At 40.9% G+C, this 26748-nt stretch overlaps 1 protein-coding gene across 4 annotated transcripts in view; it reads right to left on the bottom strand.

Moving 5' to 3' along the window:
- Positions 1 to 26748, bottom strand: part of NR5A2 (nuclear receptor subfamily 5 group A member 2) — a 354769-nt gene that overhangs the window by 204403 nt on the left and 123618 nt on the right. For all 4 annotated transcript variants that reach the window (XR_013594278.1, XM_078641017.1, XM_078641008.1 and 1 more), the window contains 2 exons: positions 20832 to 20973; positions 12967 to 13613 (listed from right to left, as the gene is read on the bottom strand). Coding sequence is in view for 3 of the 4 variants with exons in the window: in XM_078641017.1 (XP_078497143.1) it covers positions 12967 to 13613; positions 20832 to 20973 (789 nt within the window). In the remaining variant the exon portion in view is untranslated. The remainder of the gene's footprint in view (positions 1 to 12966; positions 13614 to 20831; positions 20974 to 26748) is intronic.

The raw sequence follows: 26748 nt of genomic DNA on the forward strand, positions 1-26748 counted from the left end.
TGCAAGTGTTGTCATGGCTTTTAAAGGCCCAGTTTGCCATGAAAAGAACTGGTTGGATAGTTTCATTGTGAAGTCCATCTAGTCATGTTTGCATATTTTAGAAAATGTGGGTACAATGAAAAGAGCTCCCGCACCAATGGTTCTTTACCACAAGCAACTGTAACTATTTTATAAGCCTGTCATCAGAATATCATAGTTGTAAATATTGTCTGACATAAATATTGTGCCCTTAACCCGTTGGCTGCTGCCGTCGGCCATTGGCTCACGGCAGCACTACATCGCTGGTGCTACCGTCGGCCAATGGCCGACGCGACCGCGCCCGTTTTTTAAAACGGGCGCACTGCCGCAAAAAAGCGGAAGCCGCCAACGGGTTAATATCGCTTGAGAAAATATCTTCCTGCTGGATGTAGATTTTCTACTATTCGCTTCAATTGGGCAATCATTTATAAACAGCACTTATATTGATGGTAGATGATATTTTTTATATGATATCCTGGTACCATTTTTTGAATGGCAGGTGTAAAATCCAGACCTCCTTCACTACACAGAGCAAGTATCATATGAGTATGGTGTTAGATGCATGTTATGAGTCTGGTGTCCGCTGTATGTGTATAGTATGCCTGTTTGAATGTTAGTGCACCTCCAGAACCACCTCCCTTAATAAAAAATACACAAAACAACATCTGATTGGCCTATTTTGATGTTAGCCTCCTAGGAGAAGTTAGGGGATACTTTAGTTGGTGCATATCGAAACCAGAATATCCATGGGACTGACTATAGAGGAAAACATTGAAACTGAAATATTGACAGGTAAGTTAGTGTACATTTTCTATACCTATGTGCCTTTGAGGCAAATACATCTTCAAGATGCATAGATGTGGAGTTAGGAATAATAAATCTATACTTCCCTATATGCACTTACTTTTCAATGTGTTGTCCCTCGATAGATTATCCATGATATTCTTGTAGGTCGATATTCTGTGGGTTTGATATTTGGTAGTACAACCCTTTAGCTGGGAGAGCGATGCAAGTAGCTCCTCTGCCATGTAAGTCACCCTGCTTTTCTGAGAACTCCAAAGCAGAGTAGGTGAGGGAATAATATGAGGGGTGTAAACGAGGCAGGAGAAAAGTGAAGACGTGCCATACACCCAGAATGCAGGATGCTTTGACTGCTATTGTGTCAGATTGAATGTTGCGCTGCTATTGGTTCAGAGACAATAATTTGCTTTTATTGGTACCAGAACAATTGTTTGCTGGCACTGGTATATGTGGATTGGTTCACTGCCAGTGGAATGGGTGCAATGTTTCAGTGCCATTGGGCCTGGTCCATTGATTCACTGCTATTGTGACTGGTGCAATGTTTCAGTGCCATTGGGCCTGGTCCAGTGATTCACTGCGATTGTGACTGGTGCAATGTTTCGCTGGCATTGGGCCCGGTCCAGTGATTCACTGCTATTGTGACTGGTGCAATGTTTTGCTGGCATTGGGATGAGTGCCACGATTTGCTGCCATTGGAACATGTGCAGTGGTTCCTACCATTGGGAAAGGTACAAATGTTTAGAATCATTGGGATAGATCCAATGTGGTGTGGCTGTTAGGGAGAGATGCAACCGTTTGCTGAATCAGAGCTTACATAGCATATAATTGAACATAGACTTATTAAAACTGCCACTCACGGCGTACACTTTTTACTTGTCGAAACAACACAGGAATTATTAAGACACAAGGTCCCGAGTTGTTTCCACCCATACATTTATACAAAAAATACTTCTTCTGCTTTGAAGTGAATAATTGGACTGGAGTAACGTGGAGATTGTACTGAAGAAATACCTGGGGCATATTTACGAGCCCCTATCGCCACCACTTTTTTGACGCTGTGGTGGCAATACAAGCTTGGCCTTATTTACAAGGCAGCATTAAGCCACTTACGTGGCTTAACGCCACCTTGTAAATAAGGCACCCTTTCATGCTGTACTTAGCATGACAGGGGTGGGCAAAGGGTGTTGTGGTGGGCATTCTGTTGCAACACCCATTGATTTTGATATGGGGCAGCTCCAAAATTAAGACAAGGGAAAACCTGGTCTCAGCAAGGCGCAGCGAGGAGAAATGCATAATTTCTCCTTGTTTAAGCTGTTTTTATGTGTGTGAAGCACATATAAAAACAGCAAAACTCCATACATGATGGTGTCCCTTCCTGCACATAAACAATCATTTTAAAAATGACGAGTTTCAACTTCTTGGTGTGCTGCACAAAGCAGCACACATAAAAGTTACAAATCGAAATGTAATATTGTTTAAGTAGAGGAAGGGACACCTTCCTGCACATAAACAATCAATGCTGCACCATTTTGTTGTAAATACTGTGCAGCTCTGCGTTTCAGAAGTGGCGGAGCACGCATTAAGCCAAGAAGGCTAATGCCGTGCTCTGTCACTTCCTTGAACATATGCCCCCTGGTGTCTTCTCTGTTCTTGTCCTGCTAGCGAGCACTCTGCGTGTGCTCCCCTTTTTCTGCATTGCCTTATGATCTCGTTTGATTAGCACTTCATAGCCTTGATGAGGCACCACAACATTGTCGGTGGAAAGGTAGCACACTACTCTGTACGTTTGGACCATGAGTGATGCCTCACTGGCATGAATATGGACTCTGAGTCTACCTCCAGTCTCATTAAATGGCACTGCAGGCACCTCCCTACCAGGTGCCATAATATGTGGTTACATGGACATTGATTGCCAGTGTGATACCTCAGAGGAATAAAGTCTCCAGTCTAAAGGTCTTTCTAGAATATGAAAGAATCCGTTTTTCATGCTTAAGAGTCTGACAGGATGAATGCCACTGGAATGACAGACTATTCAATCTGCAATTGCTATGTACTGTTTTTATCAATCTTAATATTACAACATGAACTTGTTTATATAGAGCTTTATCCTCACGTGCAAAGTTTCTAAGCACTGTAAATAACAGGTGTTACTATTAACCATGGTAAGCACAGTATCACTTGACCACAAATTATGTAAAATAAAACCTAGGTGGGTACCCCCTCAAAGATTTAAATCCCATTAATGAATGTATTTCAAAGCCCCATGTACTAAGAGGTCACATTACAAAATTATCAGTCGAATGGGTTGCAGAGAATCTGCCTAATGAATATGAATTAGACAGGTCGCAATTTTAACCCCCTGTAATTGGCAGCCAACCCAGGGATGGCAGCATGCGAGGAACAGCAGACTACCAGGGGTGTCCATATTATGCATATGGCGCACTTTCCCTGTTTGTGCTACAGCGCATCTTTTAAAAGAGGAGCTGGACGCAAACAGAGACAGTGTGCCCTGTTAGAAAGAATGCCCTTGGGGCAGTGCATTTAAGTGAAATAAGCAGGGGCTGCTTCAAAGCTGTTCTGTGTTTCACAGTGTAGGTGGCATTTTGCCTGCACTTTGAAGAGGGGAGAGAGAGATCCCCTTGCAGGCAGGTGCAGTGGGTGATCCCCTTTCCCCTCTCCAGAGGGCTGCCTTTAGGAGGTGCATTAAAAGTGTGCCACCATTTTTTACAAACGTTCAGTGCGCCCCCTAAACGCAATGCCGCTGTGCCCGCATCCTTAAAACGGCGCAGGCGCAGATTCAAAGTGACTCCCTCATTTGAATGAGGCCACACCCTCATGCATGTGAGGGAACACCCTCTCATGATACAGTTAGTGCCACATATACTCCAGAGCTATCAGTATTGCAGAGATGTCCCCACAGGCATCTGCGGCCTCTTCTGTAATGACATTTTGCCCCCGGGCACACACACTGGGCGCATATACGATGTGCCCCAGGGAAAAATGTATAATATAGCCCTGAATTATTGTTTTTTAAAGGGGCCCATGCTCCATAATGGAAATGGTGCTGCTTTAAAAAAAACATATGGTAAAACATTGTGTTAAGCATCCTCCACCTGAAGCTGCTGACAAGGGTCACGGAGGGGAAGTTGTCCCAAGTGGACACCTTCCACCTTTGCAAATCAGTTACCACTTCCTTTCCTCCTTTGAGGTGCCAGAGACTGACCAATGGTTTGCAACTGAGGCCACAGACCATTGATACATACCATGAGTAAGGATGGTGTGGCCCTTTCATGCCCTTTCATGCCCCTTCTTCATTGTCATTCACTAAGGGGTTTTGAACTGATTTGAAAGTCGAACATCTTTTTCTGACTCACAAAATGGGATGAATACAGACGGAAAAGTCATTTTACTGTTTCAAATCCAGTGAATTGCATGGGTTACAACTGGCATTTTTTTTAACACCTGACCTTTACAGCAATTTACAGGTGGTAGCTGTTAATCACGGCCAGTTTGACTCAGCTGGTCATTCTTCCCGCGTGATAATATTAATAAAAATGTTCTGTGTAAGGCACTTTGGCAAAAGCATAATTTGAATAACCTATCACAAGCATGGTTCTTTTTATTCGGGCATTATTGAGTGAGACACGCGCAGGAGTGCACGCTGAGAGCTGTCGGCTCCGAGACTTCCTCGTCCGCAGGACCCCCCGAGACGGCAGCGTTGTCGGTAGCGTCCTGTTGTGTTTTCCTTCCCTCTGTGAGATGCCTAATTGAACGAAGGCTGCAGGAGGCTCCTTTCATCACGGCTCTGCTCTACACTTCCTGCTTTGATAAGGGGACTGGCAACAATAGAGCCACTGCAGGCCCTGGCTGCTCACTTAAGCTGCACTTTCAAAATCCCTTCCCTAGACACTGTTAGAAATGGAACACATTAGAAATAAATGATTATGTTTCTCGGAGAGAAACAGATAAAAACAAAAAGGTTTTTATTTTATGAGAGCCCTGCGTCACTTTTGCACAAAGTAAAATGGGACATGCCTGATTCAGGGCTCTCAATCAGATTTGTCAAGCATTGCAAAGCCATCCTGCATGGCTTTGAGTAACCTCATAAAGCACGAGTAAGGCTGAGCAGCGCAAATCACTGCGTCACCTTACTCTGCACCCAGGAGACATTCCAAGTCGTTGCGGTGGGTTTACCTATACAACACCCATGGAATTTGATGCTGCCCCAAATTTACAAAATCATGCAATACTGGGGAAGCACCAAATCCATACGCCTCCTGAGGTGAGGAGTAACAAGGAGAAATATGTTCATTTCTACTTGTTTTTTCCTCTTTCTATTTCTATTTGTGCTGCAGCAGCATACATAGAAAGAGGAAAACGCCTCTTAGGATTGTTTATGTTGAGGAAGGTGCCCCTTCCTGCACAAAAACAATCCTGCATGCAACGGAGGCACTCTTGCACTATGGTGCAAAGGTGCCTTATTGGTGTTAGGCTGCCGAAACTGCGCCAGTTCAGGGAGAAAGGACGGGAATGCACCATATTGCATAAATACGGTCCATTCCTATCCGTTCACTTTTGTGTAGGGCAGCACAGCGAGGTGCCTTGCTGTACTGCCTACCCCAACATCCCATAAGTGAGGCCCAAAGAATCGAGAAATGTGATGTTTCACCACACACTCTTGCTTCCCTTCTTTCACTTTTCTTTCTCTTTGTATTTTGCATTCATCTCCTTTCTGTTCATTTTTGTTCTCCACTTTATTATTTTCTTCATTCTCCCCCTTTTTTCTCTTTCTACGTCTTTCTCTCTCATTTTCTCTTTGTGGTTTTGTCTTTTGTATTCTCCCTCTCCCTTAATGCTTTCGTTCTTTCATTTTTCTCTTTCTCTCACTCCTGTTTTTTACATCCCTTCTCCTTTTCTCTCTCCTTCTTTCTTTCTGTTTTTCTCTTTTCTCTTTTTCATTCTTTGTTTTTCTTCCTCACATCCCAGTTTTTTTTCTTGCTGCTACGCTCACTGCGGTAGTATGAACTGTCATTTTAGGTTGCCAGTATAGCTGAATAGGCTGATGCGAAAGATGGGGTTTGCGAGTGGTAGGTTGATGATCACTTTTAACGCCTGATATGTCAACTGTGCCCATTATATGCTACATTTTGAAAACAGTTAATTTGCTTGAATAGGGTAATAGGAATGGATTTTGCAAAGGTCATCCTGAAACCTCAAAATTTGGAGCAAGCATTCTAAACACATGTGCATCGTATACTGCAGCTGCAAATACTAAATCTACAATCATGTCGGCAGACAGTGCCAGCAGGTGCGCTATACACAAAGGGGTCGACAACTGGTCACAAAGAGTGGACAGAGTGCGGCGTCGATCACTTTCAGCATACAAACCTACAGATGGATTGTGGCAGGAAGATCTTTATATGTAAGACATTGATGGTTGTCAGCCAAGCCCGCTGTATACGGTATTTAATAATAAATAATAATAAATCCACATTTGTAAAGCGCACAATCACCCGCAAGGGTCTCTAGGCGCTGGGGGCCGTCGGGAAGACTAAGCAAGCTATTGCCCAGAGTCACATGGTGCTGGGCTAACCTGCCACCGGCGCCGGGGATCGAACCGTGATCCCCAGATTCCAGCGTCAGTCGCCCTGGCCGCGGCGCCACACCTCTTCCCTTTTTATTTAGACTGAATATAGGAATAAGAACTACCATGGACCAAAATATCGAGTCAAGAATATCAAGTACACAAATATTGTGAAGGTAAGTTACTATAGGTAAGCAAAGCTATACTATATATAACTCCACATATAGGTACTTTGAGGATATATATATATATCTATATCAAAAAAGAATTCCAAACCCGGGTAAGTGAATGAAAATCGGCACTCGAAGTCAGGGGAAATAAGCCTGTTTATTGTATCAGGTTACCCCGGACACAGGAACACAGGAAAGACGCGTTTCGGCAGTACAACTGCCTTTTTCAATATAAATATTCAAAGTACGTAGATGTGGAGTTAAGAATAGTAAATCTATTCTTGCCTATTTGCACTTACATTCTGGATATATTAGTCCTAGATATTTTTTACACAATATTTCTGTTTCCAACATTCTGTCAGTGATCCCTGTTAACAGCCAATCAAAACACTATCGGCAAGCACTCTATCAAAAAGACATCAACAGAGTCACTAAGAGCTCTCTGTATTCAAACATAATGATGGACTGTGTCAGTAAGAGCTCTATATGCAATGGCATCAATAGGCTGTCTTCAACAAGCACTCCATCTGCACTCAAAACAGCATTAGCAAGCCCTCTATCTACAAAGAAAAGACTACAAGCAAAAGATTGTCAGCAAACACTCTGTCTACAAAAGCATCAGTAGGCTGTTAGCAAGCACTCTATCTACAATCAAAACACCATCAGCAAGCACTCTATCTACAAACAAAAGACTATCAGCAAGCCCACTATCTACAACTGCATCAACAGACTGTCAGCAACAAGCACTTCATCTAGACCCAAAACACCATTAGCAAGCACTCTTTCTACAAAAAAAGACTCTGTCATCAAGCACTCTATCTACAATCAAAACACCATCAGCAAGCACTCTGTCTACAAACAAAAGACTATCAGCAAGCTCTCTATCTACAAAAGCATCAACAGACTGTCCGCAACAAACCCTCTATCTACAATCAAAACACCATCAGCAATCACTCTTTCTACAACTAAAAGACTATCAGCAAGCTTCCTGTCTACAAAGGCATCAACAGACTGTCAGCAACAAACACTCTATCTACAATCAAAACACCATCAGCAAACACTCTATCTACAACACAAGACTGTCAGCAAGCACTCTTTCTACAAGAAAAAAATCTTTCATCAAGCACTCTATCTACAATCAAAACATCATCAGCAAACACTCTATCTAGAACAAAAGACTGTCAGCAGGCACTCTTTCTACAAAAAAGGACTCTGTCATCAAGCACTCTCTACAATCAAAACACCATCAGCAAATACTCTATCTACAACAAAAGGCTGTCAGCAAGCTCTCTATCTACAAAAGGATCAATTGACTGTCAGCAACAAACACTCTATCTACAATCAAAACACCATCAGCAGGCACTCTATCTACAATCAAAACACCATCAGCAAGAACTCCACAAACAAGACTCTGTCAGCAAGCACTCTATCTACAATCAAAACACCATCAGCAAGCGCTCTACAAAAAAAGACTCTGTCTGCTAGCACTCTATCTACAAACAAAACACCATCAGCAAGCACTCAATCTACAAAAAAGATGCTGTCAGCAAGGATTCTATCTACAACCAAACCCATACCATCATGCAATCTATCAACAAAGGCATCAGAAGACTGTGTCAGCAAGTGCGCTTTATATACAAACACATCGGTAGAGTGGCAGCAAGCCCTCTCTATGGAAAACACATGATTGGACGGTGGGAGCAAGTGCTCTATTTACAAAGGCATCTATAGATTGACAGCAAGTAGTGTATATATAAACACATCTCTATGATGTGTGGGCAAGTGTTCTATGTACAAATACACCTATGGACTGTGGTGGTGAGTGTTCAATATACAACACATCTATAGGCAGGTAGCAAGTGCTCTATTTACAAAGGCATCTATAGATTGACAGCAAATAGTGTATATATAAACACATCTCTATGTTGTGTCAGCAAGTGTTCTATGTACAAATACATCTGTGGACTGTCGCAGCAAGTGTTCAATATACAACACATCTATAGGTAGGTAGCAAGTGCTCTATGTATAAAGGCGTCTATAGAATAGAGCAGCATGTGCTATATGTACAACGGATCTACAGACTGACAGCAAGTGCTTTTACATATAAATAAATCTATAGACTGTGGCAGCAAGTGCCCTGTATACAAAATCCTCCATGGTATGTGGCATCAAGTGCTGTAAATACGAACATAGTCATAGTGTCATTGTCTATGACAGCAATTGCTCCATATACATACGAATCTATGGATTGTGGGCCAAAGCATTCTATATCCAAACTCATCAATGGACTGTGGCAGCATGTGCCCTTTATACGAACACATGTATAGACTGGCAGCAAGTGCTCTATTTACAAATATGTGTAGACTCTGGCAGGAGGCATTTTATACACAAACACATCTATGGACTGTGTTACAAGAGCTCTTTATACATCTTCATCTATAGAATGTGTTAGGAAGTGCACTATATACAAACAGAGCATAGACTGAGACAGCAAGTTTTCTATATGCAAGGTGATCCATAGATTGAAACAGAAAACGCACTATATTCATGCTCATCTATAGAATATGTCAGGAAATTCACTTTATAGATACTCATACCTAGATTGAGACAGCAAGCACTCTCTATATACACAGATGCACAGACTGACACATCAAGTGCTCTGTATACAAACAGATGCATAGACTGACACAGCAAGTGCTCTATATGCAAGTAGATGCATAGACTGAGACAGCAAGCACTCTATATACATGCCCATCTATAGAATATGTCAGGAAATGCACAATATAGAAATGCATACATAGACTTAGACAAGTGCTATATATACAAACAGATGCACACACTGAAGCAGAAGCACTCTTTATATATAGTGATCTATGGAGTGTGCCAGGAAATTCTCTATACACAAACACATGCATAGACGAAGACAGCAAGCACTCTATATACAAACAAATGCATTGACCGAGACAGCAAGTGCTCTATATACAAGCAGATGCATATACTGAGACAGCAAGCGCTCTATATTGATGCTCATCTATAGACTGTGTCAGGAAAATCACTATATAGAAACCTACATAGACTGAGACAGCAAGTGATCTATATACAAGCTGATGTATATACTGAGACAGCAAGCGCGCTTTACTGATGATCAGCTATAGAATGTGTCAGAAAATGCACTATATAAAAACAAATGCATAGACTGAGATAGAAAGCGCTCCATATACAAACAGATGCATAGACTGAGACAACAAGCACTCTATATACAAATAGATGCATAGACTGGGACAGCAGGCGCTCTATATACAAACAGATGCATAGACTGAGACAGTAAGCGCTCCATATACAAACAGTTGCATAGACTGAGACAGCAAGCGCTCTATATACAAATAGATGCATAGACTGGGACAGCAGGCGCTCTATATACAAACAGATGCATAGACTGAGACAGTAAGCGCTCCATATACAAACAGTTGCATAGACTGGGACAGCAAGCACTCCATATACAAACAGTTGCATAGACTGGGACAGCAAGCGCTCTATATACAAACAGATGCATAGATTGAGACAGCAAGCACTCTATATACAAACAGAGGCACAAACTGAGACAGCAAGCACTCTATATACAAACAGATGCATAGACTGAGACAGCAAGCACTCTATATAAAAACAGATGCATAAACTGAGACAGCAAGCGCTCTATATACAAACAGATGCATAGACTGAGACAGCAAGCACTCTATATAAAAACAGATGCATTGACTGAGACAGCAAGCACTCTATATACAAACAGATGCATAGACTGAGACAGCAAGCACTCTATATACAAACAGATGCATAGACTGGAACAGCAAGCACTCTATATACAAACAGATGCATAGACTGAGACAGCAAGCGCTCTATATACAAACAGATGCATAGACAAGTGCTCTATAAACAAACACATGGACAGACTGTAGCAGTAAGAGTTGCATTTGCAAAGCTATCAATATTACATTATAAACGCTTAGTTAGGCTAGTCTACATCTGTCTCAACTGGCAGAATACTAAAATAATTGCGTGCACCTATGAGTAATATGTGAGCAATATGGTGTTTCCAAAATCGCTTTTATTTTATTTTAATTTCTCGTCTCTATCACTTCTTTTTATATTTGGCCGGCACCTTGAATACGTTTTTTCCTTCTTCATGAGTTCTGCATCTAAGGACGTATAACATAACCTTTCAACCTCCTTTTTCGAAGACTGGGTGCTGCCTTTTCAATTTTCATATGTTTATCGTTCCAATCTGTCAGATTTACTGTTTTCCCCTCATCTAAATATTTTCAATTTCTTTTATGAGTCATTGGATTTTCATCCATTTGATTTTCATTTTCTTCTTTTAATTTTTATGTTGCCTTTGGAAATGTGTCCCTTTTCTGCATTTTCTTTACCTTTGTGTGACAGGCCTCTTAATGTCTTCCTCTAATCGGTTCTTACCTTACTAGAGTGAATCATAGCACCACAACGTACTTTTTATTTTGTATTTTTATCCTTTCCTTGCCTATTGTCACGCCTCCCTTGTCTGCCATCAGAGGTTTCCTGGCCCAGTAGATGGCCTATACTTCCTGTCTTCCTGCCTTGCATTCGAGACGGGTGATTTGTTTACATCTTTTGCAAGACTCCATCCAGATAACAGCGCACTCCTGCTGTAATGTGCTGGTTATTGCTATTATTTTTTTGTTCCCGCTCTGGACCGTCACCTCAGCTGCCTCAAAGTTCCCCTGCACCAATGGCAAATAAAGCCAGACATCCTGCATTATCGATAGTTACGCCGTTGCGTGCTACAGAGATCACTACAGGAAGTGGGGATGCAGTCTGCCTGATTCTAGCATGGCGGTGGTCTGCATGTTCCTTACCATCATGCTCGTTGCCAGGCAAGAAACCATCAACAAAAATTGTATAATGGCAACTGTGGTTAGTTGCCAGCGGCACTGTGCCATGTGGCGAGGGGAGCACAACAGCATATCATAGTACAGAGACATGGTAGCGCTTGCAGAAGTACAGGTCTCTGTTGCATATTCAATGCCAAACAAGCATAGCATGTCTGTCTCAAGAGTAGCTGAACGACTTCATAGAACAGACTGCTGCTACTGCTGTGCAGCCTGGCTCCATGATGGACGCCAAGTGCCCTAAACTGCACCCTGAGATTACTGATGAAGGAGAAGAGGATGTCCTGGCTTCTGAACCACTATGAGATTGGTGAAGAGCTTGTAGCGTTCTTAGGTGGTGTTGACCTCCGATATATGCTGGAGAAAACCACAGACTGATGCTTCATTCCGCCATTACACTGCTTTGAAAACTGATGTCCTGCCTCTTCACCAGGTCCTCAGCAATGTCCTGATCAAGGACTGCAGTGAGGTAAACAGGGCAGGATTCCCATTAATTCCCATCACAATATTATCCCACGGGAGGATTTGGAGCTGACTTCCTGTGAAGAGTTAAAACCATCTCTCTTGCGGATAGCATGGCAGGATGTCCCACCCTGGCTTCAGAGGAATCCCCGTCCTTTGATCCAGTGGCAGGAAAGAAAAAGACTGACAAATTAGGTTACCTCTCTCTCAATTCATTTGTTTCTTGACCCTCTTGAATATTAAGGCCATGGACATTCCAACTGGTAAAATCGCATGTGGCTTTGGAGCTCTGTAACCCAGTCTCTGCCAAGCTTTTTCTTTGCCAAGGTGGACCATGCAATACTCCCCCAACCAAAACGTTTCTTCACTTTCCCTCAAGCTACCCTTCCAGCTTTCCTTCTACGCCACAGTGTGGCCCATTCTGTAGTCCCCCTGCTCTTAGTAGGTGGTAAATGGAATACCATGTAGAATTCTGCATTGTATTCTGTGTAAACAGTTATTCCCCATTCCGAGAGGTCTAGTTCGTAGTAGGCAAAATTCCATGCGGCGATACTGGTCGGTAATGATAATTCCTTCCAATGGGGATGTCCTCATGGGGTTCTACCTAGCTCGGAATCAGGGCTTAAGACATTCGATGCTATTGTAAGGAACTATTGGGTGACTCTCATCTCCAAGGCACACAGCACTGCTTAGCAAAGAACTGGATGACATAAATATTTTACTTTTTTTTTAATTAATCACAGTTTGCAATGGATTTTAGTGCATGACATATCGACCCTTGAAAAACTATAGACATACGGAGCTGTGTGTTTTGGACACCAGTAAATGGTGACAGCACGATAACAGCATGAAAAATAACACAAAAGTGAGGAACGCACTCTATTAACCAAGCGCATTTTTTTAGCTGAATTGCAGGAGTTTTGACCGTGTCCTTCTGTCAATTGTAAGCCTAAGGTGTGTTCTACAAAATGGCATAAAAACTAATGCATAAATGATAGAAGGGACTTACCTTAAGTTCTCTGAAGAAGATGCTACTCCTTGCCCACTCCACAATGGAAAACAGTGTCTGGTCAGCCATTTTGCACATGATGCCAAAAGTATTGAGTTTATCGTGTTTACTTCGGTTGGCTTGCTCTTGCTGCAAGTAGGTAAGAATTTTCGCCTGGACTTGAGGCTCATCTGGCTCACACTTTAAAAGTTCCACTATCAGGTGCGAGGTGCTCGCGGGCGAGTTAGTCTGATAGGTATCCATGTAGGAGTAGCCCATTATTGACTCGGGGGAGCTAGTGTATGGATCAGGGTATTCAGACTTGATGGCCCGACTTGGGAAGTGTCCGTAGGGCTGATAGCCTTGTAGACTACCGTGCGGGGGCATTGTCATGCTGATGGGCGAGGTCACAAATGGGCTTCGGTCATAGTCCGTTGGGGGCAAGGCAGGATGGCTGAGAGGTAGGCCCTTGGAGGCAGAGTGGATGTTCTGAATGGCCGACGATATTGTGAGGTCAGTTGGCATGGCCTGAATCACCTGAGTCATGGCTTCCAATTTGAGTCCATTTGCTCGGATGAGCGCTTTCTTTTGTTGCTTCAGCGCACGGTCCCTTTTATACATTGGTCCAAATTTGTTTCGGCCCCCACGCATCCGGTCTGCCCTCACCGCTAGAGAGAATAAGAAGAAAGCGTGATATACATTAGTGTGTTGTGGTATCTACAGTTGGAGGGGGGAGGTTAAATATCACATTCTAGAAAAAGAAAATCAGGGGTCTAAATAATGTCTAATAATTAACATTCGAAAATATACTAAAAGCCCAAGAAGATATTTATTCTTTATACGGTGTTCTACTAAAAAAGAGGTGTTAAGATCTAGAAACAAAAGAAAATATAAATCCCTACTTCAATTAACAGACATACATCGCATGCTTTCCTTGAAGTGCTCCAGCTGTTAGGTTGGTCAATGATGGTCATTGTTTTCAAGCATAAATCATATTTATCTACTTTTTGTAACTTTGTTTACCATTTTTTTTAATGTATCTTCTTCTTTACAAGAGACTTACATTTTAACACTATTTTTTACAGTGTCACCCTGTTTTGCTACCCGAATGTAACATTTAAATTAAAAGGTCCATCGTTTTCCATCGTTTGACATTCTTGCGGCTTCAGCTATGAGTATTATTATAAATAAATGAAACAATCCAGCCTCTCACCTGACTTGGGATCTAGTCAGGGTCACCTTAAAGTTTGTTGCTCAAACACCTACAGTAAGGGTGTGCCAATGCTTTACTCAAAGCCTACCTCACCCAGTGGCAGAGAGGCAGAGGAACAAGATGGCTGATTAGTGACACGTAGAAGACGCACGATGTTCTCCTCTGCTAAAGTTTGCCCTATTTTAACTTTGAAATTGATACAGAGTTCTTATTTTATTATGTATTCAGAATCACAAATGAAATATCCGAAAAGGTCTGGGTAATTACAAGTCTTACTTCTTAAAAAAATGTAAAGTGAGTCTGAGATAATTATGAGGAATAGAGACAGAGGAAAAATGGGGAATAGATTGGATGGGATTAATAGAGGAGAGACAGAGAGACATAGGTAGAGGGATAGAGAAAGTGGATCTATGAAAGAGTGAGACTGAGAGGAGACAAAGAGGCAGAAAAATAAGGAGAAAGTGAAAGAGAGATTACAAAATAAACAGAGAGACAACTAAAGGCAAACGAAGATATAATGGGGGTACACATCCAAAAAAGACCAGAGAAGCAACTGAAAAGACAGGTGGACAGACACCTCTTGGCACATTATAATTCAATCTTTTTTTATCGTCAGTGCCCTCCAGCGACAGCCTATGAAGAAACTAAAAGCTTAGCAAAACTTTGATATGTGATTTAAGACCTATCTTCGGAGATGTCTTACTTACCGCATTTTGACTCTGAAGGCACATAGCATGATAGTAGTAATGATAACTGATACATCTCAGTGTGGCAGCCATCTTGTAATGGGCCCCAGAGTGCAACTTTTCTTCTCCCTGCCATCTACCTGGGTGACCCCTATCCTTCCTAATGAACTACACACCAGAGTGGAACAAACATAACGTCCTATTATAAAAATCTAGCATGCGTTTTTCTCCCTTCCTCCAAAAGTGTCCTTCTAGAACGAGCTTACAATTTTATATTTCTCCTCTGATATCAATTAATTAATTTTGTGAAACCTATGTAAAATTCGTCATATTACATGTAATTTAAGTGGCTGATTTCTCGCATGAAAACGGACGGTGAATCCATACCACACTTACAAAAGTCACATGAAATACATGCGAGAGAATAATTATATGAAAAAATGGCGGCTAAAAAAAGAATATTACAAAAAATAAGCAAAACTCTATAGTCAGTAACTATGCAAGATGACACTTGCATATTACAAATTTCACAGAGGCCTATGAAACACACAACAAGCTTTAAGTGCTAAATTACCACGGTCTGGTCAAGCATGGGTATTTATCTGTTTCACATCTGCAATTCTTTCAATATGTATCCCCCCAAGAGGAATCCAGAGCAATAATTATTGGTCTTACATCATCAACTTGATTTATATTTTGCGTGAATAATGGCAAGTCAGCGCACCACTCGCAATAAAGCGCTCACTGAAAATGTATACCTAATTGTGTTTCGCAGGTGTAAAAATAATGAATTTCATCCTGGTGTGCCGACACGTATAATATTTACAATTCAGAATTTAATACCCTATGTCGTGCATCTCTTTTTGTGTTCGTGTGTGTTGCACGCATTTGGCACAAAAGAAAAATGTGTGACATTCACACACTGTCATTGTAGAAAGCAGTACATTTAGGTCCACAGTTATAAAATTGTAATGCAGAGCACGCAGGGTCACCTTTCTGCGCTGCGTTACTGGGAAAGGGCAGAAATGCGTTGTATTTAACATACTACGGCACATACCGGCCTTTCCCCAGCACTGGCGCACAATGTGCTCCCTAGCGCAGTGGGTTGGGGCAAGGCACGACAGGGGGGAAGCCGACAGATGACGGAATAAGTATGTATTTATTTATTTAATTATACCTATTGCGTTGTTAGTCAACTTCCACCCATCTCACCGCCTACTGCGTTTACCGGTGCCGGCCGCCGCTGGCCTAGCACCAACGCAGGCACTCTTGCATCAAGATGCAAGGATTCCTGCGTTGTTAGCAGGATTGTTTTTGTGCCGGAAGGAGCACCTTCCGGCACAAAAACAATATCCTGAGGCATTTTGCTCTTTCCATATGTGCATCAGAATGCAGCACCCATAGAAAGAGGAACAAACTAGGTGAACTAAACATATTTCTCTTTGTTATGCCTCTAATGGGTATGCGTAGCAGTTTGGGCGCATTCTCAGGTCTACCACTTATGGTAAATCTAGGGATGCAACAGAACCCATGCGTTTTGCATGGGAACACCCACACACTACCCATGGAGCGCCCCGTGGGGCAGAGAAATGCAGCACATGAATTTGCACAGTGTTGCGCTACTCAGCATTTATTAAGCCACTCAGGGCCACACAAGGGAGCCTTGCATGGGTTGATAAATCGCATCTTAAGGGTTGTGTGGCTTTTGCACCCCGTTGCGTGGTGCAAAAGTGATGCAATCCTTAATAAATATGGCCTTTATTTTTTTGAGCTAATTGGCAAAATCGGTTTTCAGAAAGAGGTTTACAGCAAAGAACCCATTATTTGTGTTTGAGTGTCTGCTGAGTCTGAGGGCATACCGTTGTTTAAAGGGAGGTGCAAACTTTGAAAACAAGAGAAGGTGGAAATAAATCATAGGCGTACCCTTGGTTAAATTGTGAGATTTTTTTACCCCTGAAAATTTACTGTGCCGGGTCAATCTGAGCAAAATTGATTACAATCAGTCCACAGTTTATTGTTGAAAGCCTTTAAATTGGTCTTTATGTTGTATGGAAGCAGGTTTGTTTTGAATATACAGATTTATGCCAGCTCAGCAAACTTAAATATAATATGCACCCGCCATATGCTGGCCTTCTACATGCACAGAAGCTGGGAACTGCCGGAATGCCAGACACGACTCTACGTACCCAGTCTATGGGTTAGGGAGAAAGGAATTTTCCCAATATAGTGGAATTCTTTGAACCCACTTCCTGGCAGAAAACTCCACCCAATCCAAAATCCAAATTATAATGGAAATAATATCAAGGCACAGAATTTTGAAAATATTGAAAAGTAAGTATAGGTTTATTAAATGTAACTCTACATCAATGAACCTTGATGTTAAATATGTACATTGATAGCATGTGGGCATGGAATAAGAACAGTAAATCCATACTTACTGATGTGCATTTGCCTTTGTGATTTTTCGGATGTCAATATTTAGGCCAGGGTATTTTTGTGAGGCAATATTTTGTCCTTGATATTGTGAAATACAAATAGCTAAAAAAAAAAGGTAACTACTCTCTCTGTATCTCCCATGTGAATATACTGAAAGTTTGGTATGGGTGTGGTTTCATGATATATGACAACGTGGAAGATAACCTGGAGATATGGTCAGAAAGGTTCAAATATTCAGGGTCAAAATATGGAAAGGTAAATATATAGTTAGATATTCTATACCTAACTCCCACAAACTTATACACCTTGACTATACATATATCATCAAGGTATATAATGTTGAGTTAAGAAGAATAAATCTATACTTCCCAATATGCACTTGCCCTTCGATATTTTGTCCCTTGATATTTTGGCTACTATATTGGTGTGCCCCAATATTCTTGTACTCGATATTCCAAAGTACAATCGGTCAAAAATGATACAGGGAATAATATTGAGAGGGGAGTATGAGGCACAATAGGAAAGTAGGGACTCAGAGACATTTTTCTGATGGATGTACGTTGTTACAACGCATGCTTTTACTACGCATGCCTTTACAACGCAGGTTTTTCAACGCAAGTCGTTACAACGACTTGCGTTGTGGGGTGCTGGATAGTGAATAGTTTAATTTACTATTCCAACTCCAGTCCCCGTGGATAGTAGGGAAGGTGTTGGATAGTAAATTAAACTATTACCTATCCTAGAGCGCCCCCCAGCGCAATTCGTTGTAATGACTTGCTTTGAAAAACCTGCGTTGTAAAGGCACTGCGTGGTAAAAGTTGCGTCGTAAAGGATGTTTCCCTTTTCTGATGGCTACCTGACATGGGTATGATATATATAAGCCAATGGTAGGCATATGGTGGGAGAAGTTGTTTTAATGTTGATAGGCACTTTTTGATATATATTGCTGCTGTTGAGACTGTTTAGAATTTGACATATATGTCGCAAACATATATATAAAGTTTTTTTCTGGCTTCACAAACCTAGGTTGCACTTCCCTTGAATAGTGCCTCAATATTCATTCGTACAATGGCTCCTTCAGGGCTGTTGTTTGAATGCAGTTGATTTGGTTGAGTAGGGCCAGGTCAGGAGAGAAGCTCAACCTCATCACGTTTCCAGGACTAGGTTATCAGCATATTTGCCGGTCATGCTGAAAAAGATGACTATTTTCTTTTCCGGAGTTTCATATAGCACAAACTAGACCTGAAGGTATCCGAGCGCTTTACACGAGCACCAGTTGCATTACAATCAGACACATTCATTTTTTTTTGTTAGGCACGGGGAGATTAAGTGATTTGCCCAGAATCACAGGATGTTGGGCATCCCTGCCAAGACTCGAACCCATTTCCCCAGGTTCGAGGTCAACCATTCTAGCTGTTAGGCCACATCCTCTATCAATTGATGCTTTGTGGTGGACCCTTTCAAATCTACTTTAAGCCCTCTTCGCCCATTCATGAGATTAAAATGAGGGTAAACCTGTTTTCCATGTAGTACGCCATGTGTAGAATTATAGTAGGGCACAAGCAGCACATAGTTTTGTGGATTGCCCCAATCGTGCTCTCCAGCAGGCCGACCCATCTTTTCAGAAGTCCCATGGACAGATGCTCACGCCTTCAGATGTTCCCTTAGCATTTTGCTATTCTCCTAAAATATTGCATCTCGTCCCTCTGTGGGACCGTGGCTGTCATTCAACACTGCTATTCTCAATGAAGAGATAGTGGCCTGCTTCCCCTTGCAAGGCTCCATCAGCATTGCCATCCATTTACAAGGATTCCCAAAGAAAATCCAGCCTCTTGAGTTTTAATGAGGCAGGATTTCTGTGAATCCTTGCAAATGACCTCCTTGAGGTGTGTTATGTTAGTACACGTGCCAAAGAGCAAGAAAATTGGTCAAGGTGAAAACTGTCCAGGTCTTGTGAGATTGTGCGCCCGGCACATAATTCTGCTGGACAAATTTGCCCACACAAGGACTTTATCAGATGAGAATGGAATGTGAGGGGAAACCCTGCAAAAAGGATGCAATAATTACATGCTAGCAACACTCACACCATTAACCCTACATCCCACCCACAGGAATAGACCTGAGCGATCTAGCGGTCTTGCTTCTCTGTTTTGTATATTTTTCATCTCTTTTTAGTATTTTAATACTGTTATGTCTCTTTCAAAATCTGCCAAGTTATGTCAATGATACAAAAATTATTCCCCAAATGCAAGAGAATAGTTGACTCCCTGCCACTTATGGTGAACCGTCCCACCTTTTACAAACAAGTAAAGTTCTGGCTATTTGCAGGTTAAGGGTCCCTGTCATAGTTCGACTGCCTAGTCAGTTGCTAATAATTTAGGTCTGTTCACTGCCTGAACACCTTCATGGAGCTGCACACTATACAAATAAAATGAATAAAAATAATAAATATTTAAAGTTTTTATCTCAAGATACAGGCGTAAGCAGAAGCTCTGATTATCTAGATTTTAACCATATAACCTTTTTTATTTGTTTTTAGATTAGATGACCCACAGGTTAAATTCAGTAGCAAATCAAGGTGCTATACTGCAATAACTGAGGTATGGTGGACATATTCAACAGACAAGCAAGAGGGAGTGGGAGGAACACAACATTTTTAGAGCATACTTAGGTTCATCCACCCTAACTTAGAAAAGAGCAATAGAGTACCGTACGCTCACTTAACGGGCGTACCGGGCATCCGAGTTACAGGTGCATAACCAGATTAATAGAATCCTATGAGAAGAGTTTATTTCAAAAAGATGAAGGCCCCCACTCATCAAGGTACCACGCGTTATCGTTCAATAGATATTAGGCTCTATTTCTTTTTATTTTCTATTTTCTCTTGAAAGACCATAGAGTAGGGTTTCCAAATAGCTCTACACCACTTTGGGAATGCTGCACTTTTCTTTTGAAACCATTGTAATCTTGTACTTTTATTGGTTCCCTTGCGGTGATCCATGGGTGTAGGTCTCAGAATGGAATAGAATGTTAAATTACACTTTAGTTCTAAAAAGCACACATTGTTTGCTTTATGTGATATTTTTACTAGATAGAAGTGAAATTTTAATTATGCTGGTGTTCTTTACATGCTTTCGTAAATTTCTCAATAAGCTTCTTTTGAGCAATTCCCAAAATGACGCCGCTATGCCACATTGTGCCGTTCACAGCAAAAGCTTACTCCGAGAGTGTGCTAAATACACAAATGGCCAACAACTATGGACTCCGGCTCATGCCACCTGTATGTTTTCATATTATATTTTTAGCGCAATATATGTCCTCACATCAAAATTGATGCACAGAAACATTTTGTTCTAAAATATGAAGTCTACATTTTGCATATTTTTGCATAATTTTCCTGACATCCTGCGTAAATACAACCAACATTTTTTTGCAAATTTCGTACACCCCTCCTTTTTATATGGTATGAGGATTCTCTGAATTCCTTCAACATTGTGTTGGCCAATATAGACACACCTAGGTTTGATCTTGAGCTCTTAAATAAGCCTTACCTTCCAATTTCATGCCAACCGTCAGACATTTTTGAAACCGACAATAAGGACAACGTTTCCTTTGTGTTTTGTCAATTTGGCAGCTCTGGTTCTCTATGCACGTGTACCTTTTGTTGTTCTGGACTGTTCTTTTGAAGAACCCCTGTAGAACAAAGGGGAAAGTCAACAAGTGTTTTTAATCACAACGAATTTACCATTTAAACTTTTATCTTACAAGCCTCAGTTAAGTTCACCCTTGTTTAATGACTGCAATGGCAGTTAATGAAGAACTACATTTAGAAACCTATATTTAATTGATGAATTTTTCTAACTGTACTGATGCAAAATATATAGCCAGCATACATTACCAATTGTAGGGTTAGGACAAGGCATAATGTGAAAATGAAGGTACTACCATTAAGAAATAAAAAAACACGAATCCAAAATGTAGAAGGCCTCAAAAGAGAAAGATAATAATGAAGAAAAAAAATGAAGAACATGAAGACAAAGAAACGTTTCTTGTTGTTTTTGAAGGGCTGCTAAGTGGTAAATTAACCTAGAGGTTTAAAAATAGGGTGAAGACTAGGGTTAGTGGTGGGCTTAGGGAAAGAGTAAGGGTAAGTGAGAAGGCAATGGGTATGTTTAGTGGTTAGCACGCACACCTTATTTTTAACATCAATGATTTAATTGTGAGTCAGATAAATAAAAATGAAAACACTTTTGTAGGGGATAGTTATTATAATGTTATCTATTAGTGGATTCTTCAATTTCACGTAGATCCATGAAAATCGATGTAAGCATAAGCACATATATGCAATTATTATTTTTTTTTCAAACTCATATTTAAAGGTATTTGAGAGGGTAAAATGTTGAAGTGAATCGCAGCCAATAATTTGAGTCTCGGTTACAAGACAATATTAAGTGATCTATAGGCGAAAGCCTCTTGTGGGCCATACCTATTTATTTAATGTAATTATTTTGGGAGTTTTATATAGCGCGAACAAGACCCTTTTGGGTGACAGAGCGCTTTAGAATAAGAAGAATTAAAGCAATTTAAAATACAAACTGAGGTAATGTACAAAAATTGTATCAGGCAAGAGCAACAATAATTGAAAACGTAAATGGTAAGGGAGGGGACGGGAACAAAAGGTCAGACATGATACTCATTTGGGCAAAACCGACAAGCAAGACCTTATCGGGTGAAAAAACGCGATACAAAAAAGGCCAAAGGAGAATATGATACAAACGATGGCAATGTACAAAGCATGTTGTAGAGCATGAAGAACAACCATTACAATTACTTACAAATATAAATGGTAAGAGTGTAGATGAGAACAAAAAGGACCAGACATAATATTCGGTTGGTCAAAGAACGATAGGTAACAGAGCGGTGTGTATATGTTTGCGAGGTGCTTGAGAGAGAGTAGGGCTGAAACTAGGAGACAGAGTTGTGCTGAAACTTGAGGGGATGGGTAATGATGTCTCTAAAGTCAACTTCAAAGACAGGCAGGAGCTGTATTCAAGTGAGGGAGGTAAGAACTCAGAGTGAGAGGAATTTGTTGGAAAGTAAAGTTTTTACTTCATTCTTGAAGAGAAATGTGGATGGGTTTCTTCTGATCACAGGAAGGAGAGAGTTCCAGATTTTGGGGGCAATTCTGGAGAAGGATGTTACAGGGTTTCTTTTTCTTGAATTTTAGTGGCTTGTGTAGTAAGGAGCGTGTGCTTCTGGAAGGTCTGTTTACACCCAATAGTGTCAGTTTCCGGGTCAGGTAGGAGGGAGTAGTGCGGTGCAGTGCTTTATGGGTTATACATGCAATTTTAAAGTGGCTCCTAGGTTCAAAGGGTAGCTATTTCAGTGATTGGAGATCAGGGGTGATACGATCATGTATTTTTTTATTCAGTGATAAGCCTGGCTGCTGCATTCAGGGTAGCTTTTAGAGGTGCCATTGAGATTTTTATTAGGCTCACCAGGGTGGAACTACCTTAATCTAATTTCTGTAATACAATAGCTTGAATCTCTATTTTGAGGTCTAACAAGGGGGGAGTGTTTGGTGTGTTTTTTCATGAAGAGGGCTTTGTCCAAGATTTTATACTTATCGATTTAGCAGAGTCAGTGATTTGTGGGGTACAATTAAAGGCAGTAAGATGTGGGAGCCAGTCTTTGATATAGGGACCGATGGTGGGTGGGGAGGGCAGTAAGAATTCTGTTTTGAGAACATTTAGTTTGAGGTGGTTACGCGTCAGCCAATGTTGCGTTTATGTCAGGATGGGTTTGAGAATATTGATGGGAGAGGAGATTTTCATATAGAGCTGTGTGTCATCCGTGTAAATGTGGGAGGAAAGCATGCGAGTTTAAGGATTTTCATTAGCAGCTCCATGTATAAGTTAAACAGAGTTGTGAGAGAGTAGACCCTTGGGGAACACCCAGTGGCACTGGCGATAAATCAGATAATGCGTGGTGGATTAGGATGTGCTGAGATCCTTTGTGAAGGAAAGAGGAGAACCATTTTAGCACAGTATGTGAGAGACCCTTTCTATGTTCTTGAAGGTTCAAAAGGGTGTCATGGTGAACAGTGTCAAGTGCCGCTGACAAATCAAGTAGAATAAGTAGGCATGATTTGTTCTGGTCCTGTGATTGAAGGGCATGGTTGGCAATGTGGGTCAGGGCAGTGTCAGTGCTATTATCCGGAAGGAAACCAGATTGACATTGGTCGAGGAGTTGGAATTGCTCAATATGATTGTAATTGGAGTTTGGTTAAGGAAGGGATGTTGGAGATAAGGCGGTAATTGTTGGGGTCAGACTGGTCGGAGTTGTTTTTTTTAGAATAGGAGTAACCTGGCCTCTTTTGAGGCAATCTGGTAGGGAGCCTTGGGTGAGTGAAGCATTGATGTTTGTGGTCCATAATGGGAGTAGGAGGTGAATGGATTTGTTGTCATTGAAGTGATTGGAGTATTTCAAGGAAGTGACTTGCTTTAGGATGTTTTTTTTCCATTTAGGATCTTAAAACTAGACCAGGTGGCAATATTTTTGGGTGAGCTTGGAGTGTGGCTCGGGCATCTTTCCTGAGAATGTAGGGTGGGGAGTGGGCGGGTTAGGATAGTAGGAGCTGCATTGGCATTTTTGATATCGCTGGTGATAAGACTAGCCTTCTCGGCAAAGAAGGAGGCGAAGGTCCCGCAGTTATGTAGTATTTTATTGTCAGAGGAAGGGGGGTCTCTTTTGCAGTTCGACTGGTGTTTGATAATTTTGAACTCTTTGTTTGGTTGATTTTTATCTGTGTCTAGTTGATTTTTGAAGAATTGTGCTTTGGAGTTCCTGATGTGCCTATTGTTGTCACTTTGCATTTCAAGTAGCAATTTGAAGTTGGACAGGGAGTGGGTACGTCATCATGCTCTTTTTGTGAGTCTGAAGAGTTCTTTATTAAGGTTACAATTGAAGCAGAGGTTTGTTCGTTTGGGATTCCCGCTAATTGTTTGAGTGCCAGGGTGTGCATGTTTTTTTACATAGAGTTGATGCAATGCCCATTCCCCATGGCTTCTCCCAGCCCCTCCTTTGCAACTCAGCCACCTCTTGTGGACATTAATATGTTTTTAACTACAGTTTTTCGGAGTTCCCAGCAGTTACCATTTGCTGTTGAGGATTCTGTTACACGAAAAAGACATTTGCTCACATAGATGTCATTTTTTTAATTAACGCATCTAAGTGGAGTTCATCATCTTAGATCTGTAAATTAAAAAAAAGAAAATAGTATCCACGTCACTCTGTTGTCATGTCCATTGAAGGCTATGTACAAACGTGCATACCTCATAACGCATGCACCCATCTTCAGAATGATGTGGTTTGCAACATCATGTGCCATATTATATATTGACTTCTTTTTTTTGCCAATGATGCGCAGTATTTGCAAAAGCACTGGCATAGCCAAAAGTTGTATAAGGCGAAACCTATTAGATTTGCCAATGTTTGTTTAATTACTGTTCTGGATTGCTAACAATCATCCCTGGAGTAACAACCTTATGAATGTTGCACATTAATTATTCATCAGGTTTCCATGTAAGAGTATTTCACAACACAACAAACAAAGACTTAACAGCCCGACGGTCAAGCACGTGTCCTTTTGTCAACAATGTGTCATCTAAGGCCACATTAGAGACCTGTATTGTATTACAGTATACTCCACTGCAGTGCTCTACACTCTGTCAATCATAAATCTGTAACAAACTCGTGTAGTTATTAAGGTCATTTTAGGCATGTGTTTGGAGCACAAATGTGTGCATCTGGGCAGTCCATGCCCACAGACTCTTCAAAATGAAATATTTAGGGAGGATCCCAGATGATCACATGTATTAACAACTGCAACAAAGGTTTAAATGACACAGTCCTACAGGATGCATAAATACAACGGATTTTTAAACAATTCTTAAAGCTAGTAGCTTTTTTTCCTTTCTAACGGCCGACTTGATACTGTATGTTAAAGTGTTAAAGCTTTCATATGTAGAATTCTGACCCAATCAAGTATATTAATTTTATTTTACTGTGAAAATTATAAAAACGGACGCTACAAATCGTCACAGTAGTTGCTTTGTATGTTATACGGTAGTATACAGTAGTGCTTCTGGGGCCTGGCTGTCACTGCAGAAAACACCGCTAAAATTGATTGTTCCAACACTTTTCACTTACACGACTAGCTATGACGGAGAAAACCTTTAAATTTCCATTTTTAAATTGAGGAAATAAGCGGATCCTTCTGAAGAGGAAGTCCATCATAAACCTCTTGGATTATTTATGGCACCAAAGACACACTTAAATGTTAAGTATAACATTACAATAAGGAAGAAGATTGCATGAGAAGCCGCCACAACAATCAAGCCGATGACTTTTCAAATCAGCATTGAGACAATCTTACAAGAGTAGCATTAACAGCCGCTGTTGAGTTTTTTTCCCAATGTGTTGATTAACTTTGATAAATAACTTCCTTATAGCATCTGATAAGGAGACTTTGTGTCCTATTTCATCGCTATTACTGCTTGTGATATTCCAGAATGCTTCCTTGTCCAACAACCAATCTCACAATAACAACAACAGTCAACTTTTAATAATTAAAAGGTTGAAAAATTCCTAGGCCTGCCCTGTTGATTGACGCTTGATGACAGTGCCCCTTGCTGCATGTGGGATGAGTTTGGGTACCTGGAAGGCAATGTACTGTTTTGTAGACACTAGCCCTCTGTACTGATATTGTGCTCGCATTATGCCCCTTCTTGCGCATCATGCCTGAGAAGGCTTTGAGAGGCTGGCTGTAAAAGATGCTTCATAAAGAAGTATTCTAATGCCAATATATATGCAGACATGGAAAATAAATATGTATGCATGGACCTACATAAACCTCAGTAATATTTTTCATTTTTAACCCCACTCAGCAATCAAATGCCTAACTATATCTTACGATGAATAATGTTAAAATCATACTGCCTTAAAATCATGAAAAAACTATTTAGGTGTTGGAATACAAATTAAAACCATATAAACCACTGACATAGGATTATCAAAACCATCTTAAAAAGACAGAAATTAGTTAAGAAAATGCCGCCCTTCCAATATTAAAGAAGCAATGTCTTTAGCTTAGAATGATAAACCGTAATATTTTGTCAAAATTTCCTAAACAAGGTTTTCTCGTCTTAATCAAAGATAGGAAAATTAAACTTGGGGAACTGCCACTGAAGAAAAATCACAGTCTGAATATTAAAATGAATGCAATCGAAACCACTGTAATGTCTGAATTTGAGATACAATCAAATTTAATTTCACTTTGCACTTCCTATTCCCAAGCATGATGCCCTCTCTTGCTCAGCCAATCAAACCCTTTACAACATGTTTTCTACGTAAATACCACAAATGTTAGCTTGAAGACTCCAGTTCTCTGTGCTGATTTTACACAAT

Source organism: Lissotriton helveticus, chromosome 1_1 (genome assembly GCF_964261635.1).
Source record: "Lissotriton helveticus chromosome 1_1, aLisHel1.1, whole genome shotgun sequence".
NCBI lineage: Eukaryota > Metazoa > Chordata > Amphibia > Caudata > Salamandridae > Lissotriton > Lissotriton helveticus.